The 22,070-nt window shown below is 39.7% G+C and overlaps 1 protein-coding gene across 1 annotated transcript in view; it reads right to left on the bottom strand.

The window, feature by feature from the left end:
- The window catches only part of LOC121484158 (zinc finger protein 345-like), a 104,815-nt gene that overhangs the window by 31,328 nt on the left and 51,417 nt on the right, over positions 1 to 22,070 (bottom strand). The window contains exon 3 of the mRNA XM_041742993.1: positions 1,502 to 1,580. Within this exon, the coding sequence (XP_041598927.1) occupies positions 1,502 to 1,516 (15 nt within the window). The 5' untranslated portion in view covers positions 1,517 to 1,580. The remainder of the gene's footprint in view (positions 1 to 1,501; positions 1,581 to 22,070) is intronic.

The raw sequence follows: 22,070 nt of genomic DNA on the forward strand, positions 1-22,070 counted from the left end.
GACTCTATTCCAGGATTTTAATAAACTCAAACATTAATTAAGCGATTCTTGTTCTTTGTCTTTGTTTTTTTTTTCCTGAAAATACAAAGTAAATAGAAGGGTAACTCTGTGACCTAAGTGTGCAGGAAAATAAAAATCTATAAGATGAAGGTCTGCCTTAGAACCTCCAGTCCAGAAATCATTCTCTCTACTACATGAGAGGGAGAGCATTCATTGTCCAGTGGAAACTGATGGGAGGAGCTAAAGGTCAAGCAAGAATTCTTGAGACATTTTTGGTGCAAAAACTGTTTTTATGAAAGCGCTGGGACAGGACCCCTGGGCAGAAAGACCAATACAGTCCCCATGAGAAGTCATTGATTATATACTTTCAAATTGGGGAGCAGAAATAAAGGAAGTTTCTGCAGGGATTTTCATATGTTAAAGAGGACTTACCGGATCCTGGAGGTCTGCTATTGTCAAGCTGCCTGCTTTTTTGCCTCTAGCAAAGTATTTACATTAAGGAAGTTGTGAATTCCTAATAGTTTGTCATACTCTGCCTGTCTTGGGTATTTATCAATGCGCTGCAAGTTGAATTTCAGTTTCTCTACATTTCTTTTATCTTTGTACTCCTTATCAGAAACTATAAGCAAAGAGAATCTCAGAAGAAAGTGGTCTCTATTTTACATAGAATGGTTTCTGCGTATCACTTAGCAAATCCATCTAAGATCCTTAAGAGGGAAAATATAAACTCTATACGGGAGAGATCAGAGAGGACCCAACCAAGTCAAGGAAGGTAACATGAGCTCGAAGGAAACAAATTGATATCAGTGCCTTAGGCGCACAGAAGGACCCATTATTAATGGTGTGTTCTTGCACCCCCCAAAAGTAAATCAGACTATAAACTGAATTATGAGAGTACAGTGGATTTATATAAAGTTCAATCACACATAGTTTCCATGTCCTGTAATATCTAGTATATTTAAATAGAATATCTTTTTCACAATCTAAAGAGCAATCCTCCCTTTTTGTTCCGAAAACTTTCTGAGTTATTTTGGGTCTCATAACCATTGTGTTTATTTATGTATTTTCTTACTCCTGGTCTACACAGAGCTCACAAAGCCTCCAGATGGAACCTAATAAGAAATGTTTTCCTTGACTGATATCCAAGGACCAGAGCTCATAAGCAATAGGAAACTTGGACTCAGTGCCTTCCTCTGTGGGTCTGTCATCAAGGGAGTCTTCAATACTTGCAGGTCTTTAATTTAAAGGGACAAAATTGTTGATAGCCAATTGAAAACCAGGTTGGGGAGAAGGCAGAGAAGGCTCTGTCTGGAATACAGGGGTAGGGGGAGTGTTCTAAAGACTTAATCTTCAGTCATTTTGAAAAGGTTTTTAAAATTAGGTGAAAATATAAAGTAGAAACATCAGAACTAGAGGCATCAGTATTTGCAATTTCTAAATTAGTGGAATTTCAGGAGAAAAAAAAAATGATGCGCCATCGGACTCGGGACGCAAAACTTACCTGAGAACTGGCCATTTCTTCTTCTTTCACTTTGTCCTCCAGATTTCTTTCTCAGAAGAGATTCATGGAGAAATCACAGCTGCATCAGGAGAAAATGCCTTTAAAGCCACCAACAGAGCCTCCGTACCTCTAAACTGCTTGCCTGAAAGCAGGACTTTGAAATGCAGAATAGGCCCAACAACTTCCTAGTCCTTTGTGTCAGGAGCCTTTCAGAAACTGTGAGCTCCTACTTGGAGACCAATCCTTGACTTTTCGTTCTGTGCTTTCAAGGGGCCTCCCCTCACACAGACTACCACAAATTCAGCTACAGCATAGGGCCTGACCCTCCCAGACTCCTGCAGCAGAGACCCTGTTACCTCTCTTTGCACCAAAGCCTATACTCAACTCTCATAAATTAATGAGAAGCTCTCGTGCTTAACCCTGGCCTCACTTAGAATCACCTGGAGCCCTTAATTAAAACAATGCTGTCCTTTCCACCCACACCAATTGATAGAATCTGAAGAGGACAGCACCAGCAATGGTCAGTTTTGAAACTCCACACGTGATCCTATTGGGAAGCATTTGGGGGAGGTGACCAGGCAAAGGACAGTAACCAAAGCTATGGTTGTTATACAGATTTAAATCCATGCCTTCTCCACTGACCAGTTTCTGCAGATTTATGCATCTCCCTCTTTCTTCTGTGCAGAGGGAGACACCCTTACAAATGGAGCTTTCCCTTATAAATGCAAATATCTCTTACAAAAGTAAACATACTGGGTTTCAGAGTTTTTCCTTTGTCTGCTGTTTCTTTAAAATAACAGCCTAGTGGCGCCTGGGTGGCTCAGCTGGATGAGAGTCAGACTTGATTTCAGCTTAGGTCATGATCTCAGGGTCATGAGGTCGGACTCCGCTGAGCAAGGAGCCTGCTTAAGATTCTCTCCCTCTCCCCCTGCTCTTTCCCCCTCCCCCTAGCTGCCCTGCTCACGCAGGCTCTCTTTATCTCTCAAAAACAATACTAACAAAAAAACAAAAAACAAAAAAGCAAACAAAAAACCCCAACAAAATCCAGCATAAAATAATCCTTATGGCAAAGACATATATTTTGGAATGGTAAAAATACTCTTAAACAGGCAAATGTTTATTTTCATAAGTAACTGCCAGTTTCCAAGTGAATGTACTTTTTACACTCCCATCAGCAATATATGCAAATTCTAATTCCTCAATATTTTCAGAGAAATATGGTGTTTTCTTTTTCCTTTATTAGAGGCCGTTCAATCACTCAGTTTGAAAATATTGAGTGACTGCTCACTGGAAAATATGAAATGCTCATAATACAGTTTCCTAGTGACTCAAAGTGAAACCGCTTATAAGCATAATGTTGAACAAAAATCAAAATGGTTGCATTAAAACATCAGCAAGGCTTGATATTAAACTAAGTACCTTTTGTCCTCTCTTCAGCAAACTTCCCCTCCCCCTTGGTTTTCTCCACCACCACCCCCCCTCCCGCCCCCGCCCCAGGAATCCAGGACCACTCGCAAAACCTGGTGAATAGGCTGGCAGCACAAACACAATTCCTGTCAAAACCGGCTAGATCCAGTATTTCCCTACGATGAAACCTCAGCCTCTTCCTCTGGGTGGGCTTGCAGTTTTTAAGGCCCTGACCTGCTGCAGCCTCCTGTGCTAGCAAAGCAATAAAGCTACTGTTCCTCTTTATCCCTGAATCTGCCTTCACGTTATATTTTAGGTCTGAAGCATGAATGTCAGTTTTTGAAACCAGAATGAATGTTAGGAAAGGAAAACATTTTTCTTCATCTGTTCTTAATTATTTGGCCAGCATAATTATTAAACTGATGTGAGACAGATTCACAAGAGAAAAAAAATAATTTCTTAATTATGAGAACCTCAAACATATAAGGCTCAAAGACAGGCAACTGATGCTTATTCGCCACTGTCACTTAAGAAGGAGGAAGTAGGGATTTAGAATTTCAGAAGGGGGGGAAGCATATTCAGAGGAAAAAGGACAGAGCAAATGTTTGTCAAGCAATAGTTTGCCACACCAGGCAGACAACTCTTTATCATATAAAGAGTTCATTTCTGGCTATCTTCCTGAGTTCTCCCATCTAATTTATTCTTGATATATAATCAACCTCACAAAAGAAGGAAATCCTTTCATTTGCAGCAACAGAATAACCCTAGAGGATCTTTTTTTAAGTTACAAAGAAGCCCTGCCAGCGCCCCTCTGACCAACTTAATAAATTTTAGCAAGCATCTTTAGCCTACATGATTGACAAACCAAACCTCCTTGTATATATTTAGACCACGCATTGCTTCCTAGAAAGACTGAGAACTGAACTCTCTTGCACAATCTCCCCCTAGGGCACCCATACACAACCAGTAACATCTATGGATGGCACTATTGAGTCTGCAGGCAATCAAGAAGTGTTAGAGACTTCCATGCTCCCCTTCTACTGATTAAACTACCCCAAAGTTCCTTTAAGGGCTATCTGGGTGGGTCAGTGCTTGAGCGTCTGCCTTTGGCTTAGGTCATGATCTGGGGGTCCTGGGATTTTGCCACCCACAGGGAGCCTGTGCCTATGTCTCTGCCTCTGTCTGCATGTGTGTATCTCATGAATAAATAAAATCTTTCCAAAAAACAAAATCTTTGGGCCAGGCAGAAACTGTGGAGTTGGTTTTTGCACAAGACACTTTCTTCTCAAATGGCTGGCCTCCTGAATAAAGCTCGTATTTCTTGCCAATCAAAACTTATATCTTGAGTATTGTTTTTGAGTGACCCACAGCCAAACTTAGGTTTTTTGGTACCAAATTGTTGTGTGATCACTGAGTATGCCCATCAGGAAAGAATTCTTGAGATACCTTATGGTGCAACTTAGTAAGTTTATTCAAATAGCAGGGAGACAGGACTCCCAGGCAGAAAGAGCTGCACTTTGGCTGTTTGAAGCTTACTGTTATATGCTTAGTGCTCAATGGGAAAGGGGACATGCAGGGAGTATTAGATCATAAAATTTTTTTTTTCAAATTCCTATTTGTGAAACTACTTTTGTAAAATGCCTCTGATGCTAATCATCAGTTCAATATTAACTATGGGTGAGATGTACAGGCAGTTATTAGACCCTTTAAGAATGCAATAACCAGCTACATTTGATCCTTATCAAAACTATGCAGGCTATAGGTCAGCTCTCTGGGCTAAAGGTGAACATTTTCTGTTTCTATCTCTCATCATTTCATCCCTGATCAATTTTCTGTCCTTAGATCTTTAAAGTTGTTGGATGGTAAGAGTTCATATTTTGTGACTTCTTCAAGGTGACAGGGGCTGTAGAGATGTCCCTACCAATGCAATGAAATCGGTCCCTATCTGTCCATTTGTGGAACTATTACAGAAGGCCACTGTTGTAGAGTCTAGAAGGGCCACAGGGGTGAATTTGTTTCGAGTAGTAACCATCATCTGTTGGCTGTGCAAAGGATCAGGACCTGCTTGCATATATTTCAACAATATGAGAGAACACAACAAAAGAAAGAACACATTAGAATTATTATTATAATGAAAAATCAGAAGAGCAATGGGAAGATCCTTTAGGGTGACCATGGTCCACCCCTCCACCAGGAATTTAATCAAACATTCAGTGACAATGGAAAGAGAGAGAGAAAAGTTGAACAGACTCTTTAAAGATAGAGAACTGATGTTTGCCAGAGAGAAGGTGGGTGGGGTGAAGCATTAAACACATGATGGGAATTAATGACTGCACTTGAGTGATGACCACTGAGTGATGTATGGAACTGTTGATTCACTATATTATATACCTGAAACTAATAAAACACTGTGTATTAACTGGAATTAAAATCTTAAAAAGTCAAAAATAATAAAATGTGGTGCAATCTATTAAAATACTGGTGTATTTATATAATAGCAATAGATAGAAATAAAGATTATTATTTGATATGGTTGAAATGAAGAAAACTTCCTAGATATCAGTGGAAGAGAGCTAACTCTTTCCTGAAAGGGCAGACAAATGTACATAAACATTTCTTAAGAACTAAAATTATTGAAATTATGACTACTAGGTCATTATATCAGAAGAATGCTTCTTAAATGCTTGTAATCTGTATTTTCAAAAAAGATCATACAGTGAATTTGAAATGCATAACTTAGTCTATGTATGATCCCAAATATTTTAATGATAGAACACATTGGTAATTGTGTTTCACTGGTAAAGAAAATAAACAGGGAAGCCATTGACTCAGGTGGCTCTAATGCCTCCGTAGCCTCTATAAGCAAATCACAACTTACTTAACAGACACTGCATTGAAATGGAAGAAAATGAAGAACAAAGAATTACAGTCAACTAGGCTTTCCAAAAATAAGCCAACTACTTAAGGTGTACCCATGGTGACTGCACATAATGCTAGGTCTATTACACTTGATATTTGCTAAGAGAGTATATCGTCGATGTTCTCAACAAAAATTAATTTAAAAATCAGAAATAAAAACTTCTAACACTATGAGGGCATGTTAATTAGCTAGATTGTTTTAATCACGTCATAACGTATACATATATTTATGTTTTGTTACTTGAGCAACTACTGAACTATTGAATCTGCAGGAATAGAAAACAGGATTCTGGGTAGAAGGCTGGTGAAGCACACAACATAATGATAAAAACAGAAATGAAGGCACGAAAATATAGGGTCCTCTGCCCCAATCATTGGATTCTGGGTTTTGGTAATTGTGAGCACCAGCCCTGGAGAGATGAAAGGAAGAGCCACTCAGAATCGGATCTCCTCTAATCTGTCCTGAGAGTGGAGGAGATCCAGAGCCAGGCCAGGCCAGAGCTGCACACAGCCTCAGAAGGGGGGTGGATCTGGTTTGGCCTAGGGAGGGAGCTGGCTGTAGGCCCTGATATCCCTGACTCTGGGGTGCTTCCAGCTCTGTCATTCCTAAGCCTGCTCAAAGAAATTCAATACACTGAGTTCACATTATTTTAATCAATTTTGTCTCTTTCCTAGTTCAGAAAATAAAAGAAAAAGCAAGTTAACATAAATGCTTGACATTTTCTGGGACAATTAGAAAACTTTTTTTTTTTTAAAGATTTATTTATTCGTGAGAGAAAGAGAGAGAGAGAGAGAGAGAGAGGAAGAAACATAGGCAGAGGGAGAAGCAGGCTCCATGTAGGGAGCCTGACGCAAGACTCGAGCCTGGGACTCCGGGATCATACCCTGAGCTGAAGGCAGACACTCAACCACTGAGTCACTCAGTCATCCCGAAACCTTTTTATTTTTAACAAGAATGCAAAATAAATGCTACTGCTACTAAAAAGTCTTTGGTCCATGAAGGACTCATCACAGGTGACACCAGAACTCACATGACAACACAGGGAACTGGCCCAACTGAAAAAGTCCCCTGTATACCCCTGTTTTTCCTCAAATTGACTCTACAATCCTGAATTCAACAACATACCCATTTGTTCTAACCTAAAAATTTCTAGATGTTATGGATCATGACTCTTCATCTGTTTTTTTTTTTTTTTTAAGTTTTTATTTATTCATTCATGACAGAGAGAGAGAGGCAGAGACACAGGCAGAGGGAGAAGTAGGCGCCATGCAGGAAGTTCCATGTGGGACTCGATCCCAGGATCCCAGGATCATGCCTGGAGCCAAAGGCAGACGCTCAACGGCTGAACCACCCAGGCGTCCCTTCATCTGTTTTTCTAATGACCAGATGCCATGGAAATAATCAGTTTCTATCTGTTTGCATCTCTACACCTGCTCAGTGTTCTTTAAGTACAGGAGGGAATTCCACCTGGGTACCACAAAAGAGATTCCTTCCAGTCAGAGAGAAGACCCTAGATGACTCAATCTTCTTTCTCTGAGATGGAAGCAGATTCAGATACTGGTACCAGTCTAACCCCATCTACATAGGACATCCCTAATTATTCCAAAGAGTCCCTGGTTCTGGAAAGAGTATCCTCAGTGAGACTGACCTGATGCTCCCATAGGGATCCAGGCAGCAAAAATTTTAGGCTTAGTCTGTGCCATTAGGTAGACCATAGACCTGTCACGGTGGATCAGTATACTTTGATGCAGCTGTGATGAATCCTGTTCCTGGGAGGGGCTCTCTGGAGTAAGAAGTCTACTTCAGTTAACACAGGTTACAGGTAGCTGTAGTGGTCATGATTCTAGATATTTTGTGGGTCTTAACCTTGCACTTTTTTTTTTTTAATTATTTATTTTTGATAGTCATACAGAGAGAGAGAGAGAGGCAGAGACACAGGCAGAGGGAGAAGCAGGCTCCATGCACCGGGAGCCCGACGTGGGATTCGATCCCGGGTCTCCAGGATCGCGCCCTGGGCCAAAGGCAGGCGCCAAACCGCTGCGCCACCCAGGGATCCCCCTTAACCTTGCACTGTTAAAGGATCTTATCTCTTCTGGAGTTTGTCTTAAGGCAAGACCTTGTGCAACAGGTTTTAATGCCTATGTTTGCTGCCACGTAGATATTCTGCACTGACTGTTAGGAGTGCCAGTTTTTTGAAGACCGTCAAACTTGTTAGCTATCTTTGTGAAACTCTCTTCCCACCCGACACCTAGAGAAATGTTAAGAAAATACGACATCTTATTTTGAAAGATACCCATTCAAAAATATTTTGGGTATCTCTTCATTCTTTCAGGAAACACTGTTACATTACTGATTGGACTCTTATCTCCTGGGACCATTAATACAACATAATTGTATGGGGACACCTGGGTGGCTCAGTGGTTGAGCATCTGCCTTCAGCTCTGGGTATAATCCTGGAGTTCCAGGATGGAGTCCTGCATCTGGCTCCCTGCAGGGAAGCCTGTTTCTCCCTCTGCCTATGTCTCTGCCTTCTCTTTGTGTCTCTCATGAATAAATAAATAAAATCTTAAAAAAAAAAAAAAGAAAACAACATAATTGTATGGACAGTTATATAATAATTTTAAAGGATTCAATGTATAGCTATAATTATCTATTAATAGAATATAGATTCTCTATGTTATTCTCAATTTTACCTGTTGGGACTGGTTGTAGTGTTATATAACACTCTGTGAGGCATGGATAGATACATGACTGGCATGGAGAAAAACAGACTACATTTTTCTCCTGAGATGAGGTTTTCTAATGCCTCCAGGGTACAGAAGACCTGGATATAGAGTGGTGATCACCAAGAAGAATCAAGATGCTGGCAGTCTACACATTCAATGCAATCCTTATCAAAATAACACCAGATTTTTTCACAGAGTTGGAACAAAAAATTCTAAAATTTGTATGGAACCAAAAAAGACCCCAAATACCCAAAGTAGTGTTGAAAAAGAAAACCAAAGCTGAGGGCATCACAGTTCCAGACTTCAAGTTATATTACAAAGTATTAGTCATCAATACAATAGGGTACTGGCACAAAAATAGATACATAGATCAATGGAAGAGACAATCCAGAAATGACCCCTCAACTATATGGTCAACTAATCTTTGACAAAGCAGGAAAGACTTTCCAATGGAAAAAAGACAACCTCTTCACAAATGGTTTTGGGAAAATTAGAAAGGAACATGCAGAAGAGTGAAACTGGACCACTCTTTTACACCATATACAAAAAATAAATTTTAAAATGAATGAAAGACCCAAATGTGAGACAAGAATCCATCAAAATCCTAGAGAACACAGGCAGCAACCTCTAACCTCAGCCACAGCAACATCTTACTAGATAGGTCTCCAGAGATAAGAGAAACAAAAGCAAAAGTGAACTACTGAAATTTCTTCAAGATAAAAAGCTTCTGAGTAGCAAAGGAGACAATCAACAAAACTAATAGGACCTTCAGATATGAGAAGATGTCTGCAAATGATAGATCAGATAAAGGACTAGTATCCAAAATCTGTGAAGAACTTATCAAACTTAACACCGGAAAAACAAAAAAACCTAATCAAGAAAAGGGCAGAAAATAAGAACAGACATTTTTCCAAAGAAGACAAAGAAATGGCTAAAGGACGTATGAAAAAAATGCTCAACATTACTCATCAGGGATACGCAAATCAAAATGACAATGATACCACCTCACCCCTGTCAGAATGGCTAAAATGGACAACTCAGGAAACAAATGTTGGGTAGGATGTGGAGAAAGGGAAACCTTTTCACGCTGATGGAGGGAATACAAACTGCTGCAGCCACCCTGCAAAACAGTATGAAGGTTTCTCAAAAAGTTAAAAATATAACTACCCTATGATCCAGCAATTACACTGTAAAGTATTTATCCAAAAGCTATGAAAATAGTAATTCTAAGGGGCACATGCACCCCAATGGATTATATATAACTCAGCCATTAAAAATAATGAAATCTTGCTATTTGCAATGATGTGGACGGAAAATGAGTGTATTATGCTAAGCAAAATAAGTCAGAGAAAGACAAATACAATGAGTTCATTCATATGTGGAATTTGAGAAACAAAACATATGAACATAGGGGAAGGAAAGGAACAATGAAATAAGACAAAACAGAGGGAGGCAAACCATAAGAGACTCCAAAGGCTGCTGGAGGGGAAATGGGAAGAGGGGGACAGGGTAATGGATGATGGTCATTAACGAGGGCACTTGATGTAATGAGCACTGGGTGTTACATGCAACTGATAAACCACTAAATTCTACCTCTGAAAGTAATAACACACTATATGTTAAATAACTATAATTTAAATAAAAAATTTAAAACAATAGCCATTTTTAAAAAAAAGATGAATAAAGACGCTGGCAATTCGGAAATATGCACTGATTAAGACCAAATAGTTTACTTCCTTCCAGATACTCCAGTGAAAAGAGAAAAATTAGAATGATGGATAAAGGGAGGATATAAAAAGCTAAAATGATGCTTTCCAGGACAAAAATGGCTGGAGTAGCTATTATCTCAGGAAAGGTTCACAGTGTGGTATTGTTCTGATGGAGGTGTCAGCCCCTTGGCTTGTACATGTATAGAATGAAAACCAGAATGAGTCCTAAACACAAAACATCTGAGGTGCATTTGAATGCTGCACAGAGTAGTAAGTCTACCTGTGCCTCACAAAATATAGCAGAAGAGTATCCAAAGCCTATACTGTTTGTGATGTATTTGTTGTTCTTTGATGTAGGAACTGTGGTATTCATCAGCTCAGGTAGGATCCAACACAGAATACTGGAGGGGCCAATGGAATGTGGGACTGTTCCTTAATGGTGTGCCCACCTGGAGTTCCTGGGGACTGATGGTGATGGCTTGGAAGACCTCTTCAAAGAAAAGAAACAATCAGGGTTTAGTTCTTTACAGCTAACCAAAATAGTTTAGTTAAAAAAGGTTTAGTGATGATTTAAATATTAGAGTCATCATTGGAACCTGGGTACCTATAGCAACAGGAAGCATTCAAATGCCCTTCCAGTAGAAGACCAGTTCTTGGACTTTTCTCTCATTAGACAATTAATGCTTCATCCAGAAGTCTTCACATAAAACAGCCACCATGGCCTGAGACTTTAAGTACAGACCTGGATACAATACCTACAGTGTGAATGGGTATTTAATTGATCACTGAAGACCACCAGTTTCCAGAATTAAAAGACAGAAGCCCAGCTTATACATGAGCCCACTTATACATCTGCAGAACCAATAGCAGAGTCCAGTTAAAACAATTCATGGGGGCATCTGGGTGGCTCACTCAGTTGAACATCTGCCTTTAGGTCATGCTTTCAGGTCCTGGGATTGAGCTCCACATTGGGCTCCCTGTTCAGTAGGGATTCTACTTCTCCTCCTCCCTGTGTTACTCCTCCACACTCATTCTCTCTTTCTCTCTCACAAATGAATAAATTAAAAAAATATATTTTAAAGATTTTATTTATTTATGACAGACACAGAAAGAGAGGCAGAGACATAGGCAGAGGGAAAAGCAGGCTCCCTGTGGGGAGCCTGATGTGGGACTCGATCCCAGGACCCCGGGATCACGACCTGAGCCGAAGGGAGATGCTCAACCATTAAGCCACCCAGGTGACCCAGGAAGGTGAAGGGGGGGGGGTGTTAATACTGCATGGCCACAATTCACTTTAGTGTCAGGAGACGCACAGATCGCAGAATTTTACTACTGATCCACCCACGTGCCCCTGAATAAATAAAATCTTTTTAAAAAAATAAAACAGTTCATGGTCATCCATGTATCTGACTGCATCCTTTATGGGCTAATATCTTCATCGGAGGTGAAAACTATAAGTAGATTCCCAGAGTGTAATTCTCAAAGCAGGTTCCCCAAACAGATCACTTGAGTACTTGTGAGAACTGCAAACTGGGGGGCTACTTCCCAGCCTAGAACTATTGAAATGATAACATGGGCAGGGGCCTAGAAATCTGAGGTTTTTCTAAGTGCATCAGGTGATTCTGAGGCAAGATATGATAGCCTCTGCAGTAACTAAGTCACTAACTCAGGTCAACCCTGAGTTATACAGATAGTCACTCTTATAAATCTTCTATATTTGTGGTGATGTTAGTGCTATGACACAGGCATACACACAATACACATTTTTCTTATTCATAAATAAAGCTGACTCTAATATAGTCTATTATGGCTTCCTGGTCTTCCAGATGTCATTTCCCTCAATGCCCTCCCCCGGCTTCTTGGCATCACCCATAAATATCCTTCTTATATTCTTTCATCAAAATAATCCAACTTGAGTGAATTGGAATTTATTCAAATATCTCATCAAATAAGATAAGAAACACGTACAAACAATAATAGACATTATAGTTCATAATGGATTTGAATATAGAATTCTTACTATGAATTGGCATTTGATGACTTTTACTATAAGAGCATAAATAGGGCAGCCCAGGTGGCTCAGCAGTTTAGCACTGACTTCGGCCCAGAGCCTGGTTCTGGAGACCTAGGATCTAGTCCCAAGTCAGGCTCCCTGCATTGAGCCTGCTTCTCCCTCTGCCTACCCACCCCCTCTGTGTCTCACGAATAAATAAATAAAATCTTTTAAAAAAAAAAAAAAAGAGCATAAATAATGGGGGCTGCCTGGGTGGCTAAGTGGTTGAGCATATGTCTTCAGCTCAGGTCATGATCCCAAGGTCCTGGGATCAAGTCCCACATCAGGCTCCCCACAGGGAGCCAGCTTCTCCCTTTGCCTATGTCTCTGTCTCTCTCCGTCTCTCATGAATAAATAAATAAAATCTTTTTAAAAAGGAGCATAAATAATGAGGTGCCTGAATGGCTCAGTTGATTAAGTATTCAGCTCCTGATTTTGGCTCAGGTTATAACCTCAGGGTTATGAGATTGAGCCCTGAGTTGGGCTCTGTGCTTCTCTGCTCCTTCTCCTACCCAGGCTCTCTTTCTCTCAAAATAAAATAAAATAAAGTAAAATAAAATAAAATAAGAAAAGGATAAAAATGATACATGTAAATTAGAGTACACAACATAAAAGACTGGATTTGCACTATTGGATATTTGCATAAAGTTAGTACTGGGAAGACAGGAAAAGCAGTAGAGTTTTGTATGCTATAGACAATATCAAGTTAAAATGGTTTGTTACAGCTTTAAGAGGTTTAAAGTAATTCCCAAGGTAACCAGGGGAAAAAAAAAAAGGCACAAAACAAAAGACATAAAAAGGAAATGAAAATGGTATCAAAGCATGTCATTACAAATATCAAAGAAACATAAGGGAACATAATAAGAGACAGAAAGAAGAATAAAATATCCTTCTTAGTACAGAAAACTGAAAACACAGCAGCAGTAGTTCCTTTGTTTCAATAATTACATTCTTGGTAAGTACATTGAACACCTTCCATTAAAAGGCATAAAATAAGGGCACCTGGATGGCATAGGCAGTTAAGCATCCAACTCTTGGTTTCAGCTCATGATCTCAGGGTTGTGGGATCGAGCACCACATCAGCCCACACTCAGTGTGGAGTGTGCTTTGGATCCACCCCCGCCCGCCCCCACTGCCCCTCTTCCCTAACCCTGGGATAAATAAATCTAAAAAACAAAAAAAAAAAAAACACAAAAAGCAAAACCATGAACACAATATCTGACAACCTCTCATTTCCAGAAAGTAGCATTAAATCTAGGGACACTTTTAAGATGCGAGTAAAAGTATATAAAAGTACATTTTATGCAAATAGAAACCAAAAAAGGACACAAGCAGCCATACTAACATCCGATAAATGAACACTGAGTTCATAGATCGTCAGTACAGAGAAACATTATGTAAAGAAATGCGATTACCTGGGTACAATAACAATTATGATTATGTGCACATCTAACATCAGAGATCCCATATACATGAAGCATACAAGACAGAACTGAAGCAAGACATGCACAGCGTCATGATAGCAGCAGAAGTTAATATGTCAATTTAACTGGATGGAGAGACCGCATTTGAGCCCAGTAAAAAGAGAACTTGAATGAGACCAATTTTATATAACAGACATATACAGAAAACTCCACCAAGCAAGAGTAAAATATACAATCTTCTCAATCACGCATGGAACATTCTCTAGTATAGACAACCTGTTTGTCTACAAGTCTTTTTTTTTTTTTTTAAGATTTTATTTATTTATTCATCAGAGATACACAGAGAGAGAGAGAGAGAGGCGGAGACACAGGCAGAGGGAGAGGGAGAAGCAGGCTCCATGCACCGGGAGCCCGATGTGGGACTCGATCCCGGGTCTCCAGGATTGCGCCCTGGGCCAAAGGCAGGCGCCAAACCGCTGCACCACCCAGGGATCTCCCTGTCTACAAGTCTTAACAAATCTAAGAAGATTAATACACCAGTATCAAAAAAAAAGAAAAATACACCAGTATCTTTCCTTACCACCACGGAATAAAACTAAGAATGAATAGCAGATAGGAAATGGGAATGCTACAAATATTTGGAAATTAAAAAACACATTCTTGAGCAATCAATGGGTTAAAATGAAATAAAAAAACAGTAAATATCTTTAGATTAATGAAATGAAACAATATATTCAAACATATGGAAATCAGATAAAGTAATTTTAAGGAAACAGTGGAGTGAAAAGGCAACCTAAGAAATGGAAAATTTGTCACAGAGCCTCTAGAACATAAGGATTTAAATCTAGAATATGAAAAGAACTTTTGCAAAAACAACCAAACAGCACCTAGCATGATTAAGAACTGGACAGTTTTCAGTGGGCATAATCCAAGGAAGATTTACAAATGGATAAGGCCTATGAAAGATGCTCAAAATCACTATTCATTAGAGAAATTTGACAGTGTATCATCAAAAGAATTTAAAGTAGGATCTGCAACAGATATTTGCACAAGGAGATTCACAGCAGTATTATTCAGAAAAGCCAGTCAAGACAAATGTTCGTGAATGCATAAAGGAAATGTAGTATACACATACACGCTATAAAATCAATATTTGGCTTTGAAAAAAGGAACATGTAGCAGTCCAGGACCCAGCAGCCCCGCACTGGGCTCCCTACTCAGTGGGGAGCCTGCTTCTCTCTTCCCTGCTCATGCTCTCTCTCACTATCAAATAAATAAATAAATAAATAAATAAATAAATAAATAAAATCTTAAAAAGAAAGAAGAGACATATCTTGTCACTTTATACAACATGGCTAAAACGTGATGATGTTAAATGAAATAATGAGTCACAGGAACAGATACACTATGATTTTACTTAAGTGTCCAACCTAATGTGACTCTCCTGAAAAAGGAAGTAAGGAAAGAGACAATGAGAATGAGCACCAGGGTCTTAAAACAGACACACACACATGAAGTGGCTGCTTAATAGGGATTACGGTTCAGTTTTGGAAGGTGAGAAAATTCCAGAAATTGGTTTTTTTTTTTTTTTTTTAAGATTTTATTTATTTATTCACGACAGACACAGAGAGAAAGAGAGAGGCAGACACACAGGCAGAGGGAGAAGCAGGCTCCATGCAGGGAGCCCGACGTGGGACTCGATCCCGGGTCTCCAGGATCACACCCTGGGCCAAAAGCCACACTAAACCGCTGAGCCAACCGGGCTGCCCCAGAAATTGGTTTTTCAATAATGTAAATACACTTAATCCTTTGAGACGAATTTTATCTGAGTGAACCATCTATATAGCAGGGCAAACATCTAACTACCAAACATCTGCTTTTTTTTTTTTTTTAATTTTTATTTATTTATGATAGTCACAGAGAGATAGAGAGAGAGGCAGAGACACAGGCAGAGGGAGAAGCAGGCTCCATGCACCGGGAGCCCGACGTGGGACTCGATCCCGGGTCTCCAGGATCGCGCCCTGGGCCAAAGGCAGGCGCCAAACCGCTGCGCCACCCAGGGATCCCTCAAACATCTGCTCTTTATCTTATTGCCTTATGAAGCGCATTTGTCCACTTTGAAGTCCCAGGACCTCCTCTCCCATATAAAGAATGACATATACACCTCATTTTGTAGGACTGTCTTTGGGATTTCCATGTCTATGAAGGCTCCTTTTACTTATGAAATTTAATTTGATCTTTCCTGCTCATCTGTCTCATTTCAATTGGATTCTTAGTCCAGGTAGAAGGACCTTGAAGGGGCCAGAAATTCTTGCTCCTTAGCAGGATCAACACAAAAATACTTTAATAAAGCCAGCATTGATCTCATCAGTTCAGGTGTAAAAGCACACAACCAGTCATATTGCCACCAGGCACAGCCGTACCAGCCAAGGAACATGTAGCCTAGGCTCAAGACATAGAAATATGACCCCACTAGCTTACAAGTAGTTAATCAGCACTATTCTACAAATATAACTACCAGATACAACTAATAAGATCTCTAACATTAAGAAGAAAGGTATGTTTCTGATTTAAAGTTTTTGAGATGCAATACATCTCAAGGATACAAGGTAAAGTGTCACCAGATGGTATCAATTAACATCTGCTAACATGGCCTCATGGGTCTGTAATTTTATTTTCTGTTTTTTTCCAGTTTCATCTTATGCCACAAAATTCCACCACTTCTATTATTTCTGAGGAGTTTATGAAAATAGAATTGTTCAAATTTACCTCATTCTAACAATAAGGCAATGAAGTTCAATGGAAGGGTGAATTCTAGCTGTGATGTTTTTTGTAAAATAACATTTCAAATATACTTAAATCTAGAGGTTTTTTTTTTTAAGATTTTATTTATTTTTTCATGAGAGACAGAGAGAGAGAGAGGCAGAGGGAGGAGCAGGCTCCATGCAGGGAGCCCAACGTGGGACTCAATCCTGGGTCTCCAGGATCACACCCCAGGCTGCAGGCGGCGCTAAACCGCTGTGCCATCGCCACCAGGGCTGCCCATAGAGAGGTTTTATAATAATTTGATTTTCATATCGACATCATTTTGCTGAGTCACTGAAGAAAAAAGCCCTTGACACTTCTAATCTTACACTATCAAATTTAATTATTCTTGCTGATTAAGAACACAAAACAAATGTAGATCCCAGGGCTTACCTTCAGAGGTAACAGCAACATAAATCACTATAGTGATCCAATTTGGGAGTCAGAGGGACCAGTAAATCACAACATGAAAGTGAATGAGGTCCTTTTTCCATTAGTGCCATCATGCTAGGATTACTTACATCATTAGATTCTCTCAAAGGGACTTCACATTTTCTCAAATATTCATAAGAAATATATTTTGCCTCTGAGCCCTACAATACCATTGATGTGCTTTGGTCTTGAGTATAGAAGAATGATGAGTTTTAAACTTTCTTTTATAAATTTATACAATCTGGACTGTATTGGCTGGAAGAGTCTGCCAAACTCATACAATAATGTTATTAAAAATGGATGCAAGAAAAAAAATGGATGCAAGAGAAGTTATTGTGAAATATAGACATACTATATACAAACTGTTACTTTAATATATCCCATTATTTAGGCACCAGAAGTATGCATTTATAAAGCAAGGAGTTTTTTAAGACTCTAATATTAGTCACCATTTTACATTTCTTCTGATATAGATGCATCACAAATGTCACTTGCCCAAGACTTGGCCCATTTGGTCTTGATCTATATATATGTAAGCAAAAATTCATGTCAAAACAACTGTTCTATATTTTATTTTTTTTTATTTTTTTAAAGATTTTATTTATTTATTCATGATAGTCACAGAGAGAGAGAGAGAGAGAGAGAGGCAGAGACACAGGCAGAGGGAGAAGCAGGCTCCATGCACCGGGAGCCCGACGTGGGATTCGACCCCGGGTCTCCAGGATCGCACCCCGGGCCAAAGGCAGGCGCCAAACCGCTGCGCCACCCAGGGATCCCTGTTCTATATTTTAAATGTACGAAATGAAATTTAGAATTAAACCATCATGAACCAAAAAAAAAAAAAAATTTTTTTTTTAGTTTCAAGTGACTGTGTATATTAAAAAAGTTAGCTTTAAGACTATGAAAGAAAATGTGAAATGACTCCGGAGTATGGCACTTTCATTTTGCAGTGAGAAAAAATAAGCATCTGGCTGGGAAGACCTCTCTTGGTAAATAACTTGGCATGTGACACCAGAAAAATTTCTAATTACTCAGATGGAGTATCATCATTAACTCATTTTGGTAAGGACTAGAATCTGAGAGGCTTTGTGGTTCTGGTTCTGTGGTTGTGTTGTTTAAGCTGTTTTTTTTTTTTTTTTGGCTAGCAATGGGGAAAAAAAGGTGTTGCTGATCTAGCTCCTCACTTGCAGCCTATTAGGCTGCATGTTACAAACTTGCTTGGTGTCCAGTTATTATTACTCTACTAAAAGGAAGATGATTTTCTTTTTTTTTTTCCTTCCTTCCTTCCTTCCTTCCTTCCTTCCTTCCTTCCTTCCTCCCTCCCTCCCTCCCTCTCTTTCTTTAAGGATTTTATTTACTATTTATTTGTGTGTGTGAGAGAGAGAGAATACAAGCAAGAGGAGAGGGAGAGGTGAAACAGGCTCTCACCACCAGGGAGCCCAACATAGGGCTCAATCCCAGGACCCTGGGATCATGACCTGAGCCAAAAGTAGATGCTTAACCGACTGAGCCACCCAGGGACCCCAGGAAGGTGATTTTTTTTTTCTTTTTGGTAATAGTGCATGGCAACAATTCATTTTAGTGTCAGGAGTAGTACAGATTGCAGAATTCTAAAACTCTTCACACTGTGGCCAATATAAATGCCTGATGCATTCTGTAGATGAGATTCTGAATGAATCCAAAGACAAAGGACATTATTTCCTCTCAGTAGAGAGTGGCAGAGTCAACTTCAGCACCCAGCAACTATTTCACAAGGATTCTCATGCATAATACAAATAATTCAATTGCTCCATCAGTGGAAACAGAAAAATCAGCCACTTAGCAAGCTGAGCACTTTGAATTTAGGCAAGTTAACTTCAGAGAAAACCAAGACAATGGGATGCCTGGGTGGCTCAGTGGTTGAGCATCTGCTTTCCACTCAGGGTATGATCCTGGAGTTTCGAGATCAAGTCCCACATTGGACTCCTTGCATGGAGCCTGCTTCTCCCTCTGCCTGTGTCCCTACCTCTCTCTCTCTCTGTCATGAATAAATAAATAAATCTGAAAGAAAGAAGAAAGAAGAAAGAAAGAAAGAAAGAAAAGAAAGAAAAGAAAGAAAGAAAGAAAGAAAGAAAGAAAGAAAGAAAGAAAGAAAGAAAGAAAGAAAACCAAGACAAAATACAATCAACCATCTTCATGGTGACACCTGAAATAGCAAGATCCCTCTAATAAGAACATTCGTACAGTTAAAACCCTATAGGTAATGCTGGGCATCCCAACCCACTTGGTTGGAAAATAAACCATCACAATGGGGAAAAAAGGGATGGAGAACCAACTTCTGACAATCTAGCAGGACTCATGTTTACACACATGGATTACATATTTGCAAGTATCTAAATAAATAGAAAGTTACATTAATGATCTTAATGCTGCAGTGGCCTAAATGAGGACCCCCTTGAAACATTTAATTTGTATACTTTGCATTCTCCTCCAAAGAGCCAACTATTATTTTTTAAGATTCATTTATGTATTTATTCATGAGATACACAGAGAGAGGGAGAGAGAGGGAGATACATAGGCAGAGGGAGGCAGAGAAGCAGACTCCACGCAGGGAGCCCGACACGGGACTCGATCCTGGGACTCCAGGACCACGCCGTGGGCCAAAGGCAGGCGCTAAACCGCTGAGCCACCCAGGGATTCCCCCAAGAGCCGCCTATTAAACAAATCAAGTGTGATACCTATTCTACTACTTAGAACTTTTTAATTTTTTTAAAGATTTTATTTATTTATTTATTTATTTTTATTTTTATTTTTTTTATGATAGTCACAAAAAGAGAGAGAGAGAGAGGCAGAGACACAGGCAGAGGGAGAAGCAGGCTCCATGCAGGGAGCCTGACATGGGACTCGATCCCGGGTCTCCAGGATCACACCCCGGGCTGAAGGTGGCGCTAAACCACTGAGCCACCCGGGCTGCCCTACTTAGAACTTTTTTTTTTTTTAATTTTTATTTATTTATGATAGTCACACACAAAGAGAGAGAGAGGCAGAGACATAGGCAGAGGGAGAAACAGGCTCCATGCACCGGGAGCCCGACGTGGGATTCGATCTCGGGTCTCCAGGATCACGCCCTGGGCCAAAGGCAGGCGCTAAACCGCTGCGCTACCCAGGGATCCCTACTTAGAACTTTTTAAAGGAAATACTGAGATGATAGTATCAACGCAGGAAATAAACAATGGACCTTCTGAAATAGTCACAAAAAGTGAGCTAAAACATGTCGAGTGCTGTAGAAGTACTTCCTACTGCTGCACCATCTTTTTATATTTTGACTAGGATGCCAGAAATGAGGCACTAAAATTAAATCCTCTGTCAGAGAACAAGAATTCTTGTCCCCTCAAAGGTCCTTCTAGATGGACTAAGAATCAGATTAACACAACACAGATTACTTGGAGAGAATAAAATAATAATAATAATAATAATAATAATAATAATTATTATTATTATTATTATTATTTACAACAAAACCCCCAAACCTGGGTTTGGTGGGCTTTTATTTATTTATTTATTCATAGAGACACAGAGTGAAAGGTGCAGAGACACAGGCAGAGGGAGAAGCAGGCTCCATGCAGGGAGCCCGATGTGGGACTCTATCCCAGGTCTCCAGGATCACGCCCCGGGCTGCAGGCGGCGCTAAACCGCTGCGCCACCGGGGCTGCCCGAGAATAAAATTAAATATATGTAAATATAGGGAAACCATATGGATGTGGAAATTCAAAAGACTGTCAGGCAAAATGAGGTACAAATGTCATCCTGAACTAAGGAAAATAGAGGTGGGGCCTGGAGCTTCACAGGAAAGGAAAAATAATTTCACAGGGTGATAAAGAGTAGATATTTGGCAGTTAGATATTTGTGCTTACAGATGGGTCACTGAGGTAAGCTATCTTAGTGTTAATAACTTATTCTGGGTAGGACCTCCCCCATTTTATTTATTTATTTTTAAAGATTTTATTCATTTATTCATGAGAGACAGAGAGAGAGAGAGAGAGAGAGAGAGAGAGAGAGAGAGAGGCAGAGACACTGGGGGAGGGAGAAGCAGGTTCCATGCCGGGAGCCCTAGTGGGACTGGATCCTTGGACTCCAGGATTGCACCCTGGGCCAAAGGCAGGCACTAAACTGCTGAGCCACCCAAGGATCCCTGCTGGTTTAGTTTTCAAATACATCTGATAATGCTTTTAGTGAACCATAGAGCCACAAAACTAAGAGTGTCTATATATGACCTATTTTGATTATTTCTTTATATTAAGACATTTATATTGTTATATGATATTACATTAAGCTTATTTATATTAAGCTAAAGGCAATTTTAGTTCTCAAATGATTCCAAGTCAGAATGATGAAAGAAAAATCAAAACGTTAGGGTTGCCTGGGTGGCACAGTCAGTTAAGCATCCAACTCTTGGTTTCAGCTCTGGTCATGATCTTAGAGTCATGAGATTGAGCCCTGCATTGGTCTCCCTGCTCAGCAGAGTCTGCTTGGGATTGTTGCTCTCCCTCTCCCTCTGTCCCATGCCCCATTCTTTCTCACTCTCTAAAATAAATAAAATTTTTAAACAAATGTCAGTTTGGGGACTTGAAGCTTAGTATTGGAGAATTCGAGGGGAGGACTCTAGAAGTCAGGATGTAGTCTAGTCTAGTCCAATATTAAAATCTAAAATTGGGATTCTCTCTCTCCCTGTCCCTTAGTCTCTTGACCCATTCTCTCTCTCTCTCTCTAAAATACATAAATAAATCTTTTTAAAAAATCAAAATGTTACTTTGGGGACTTGAAGACTGGTATTGGAGGACTCTCGAAGCCAGGATGTAGTCCAGTTGATGATGAATATTAAAATAAAAAATCTGGGATGCCTAGATGGTTCAGCATTTGAGCATCTGCCTTGGGCTCAGGATGTGATCCCAGGTTCAGGGATCAAGTCCCGCATCGGGCTCCTTGCAAGGAGCCTGCTTCTCCCTCTGCCTATGTCTCTGCCTCTCTCTCTGTGTCTCTCATGAATAAATAAATAAAATCTTTAAAATAAGACAAAATAAAATCTAAAATCTACAAACAAACAAAAAACCAAA

The sequence above is a fragment of the Vulpes lagopus genome, chromosome 2 (assembly GCF_018345385.1).
Source record: "Vulpes lagopus strain Blue_001 chromosome 2, ASM1834538v1, whole genome shotgun sequence".
In the NCBI taxonomy this organism is placed as follows: domain Eukaryota; kingdom Metazoa; phylum Chordata; class Mammalia; order Carnivora; family Canidae; genus Vulpes; species Vulpes lagopus.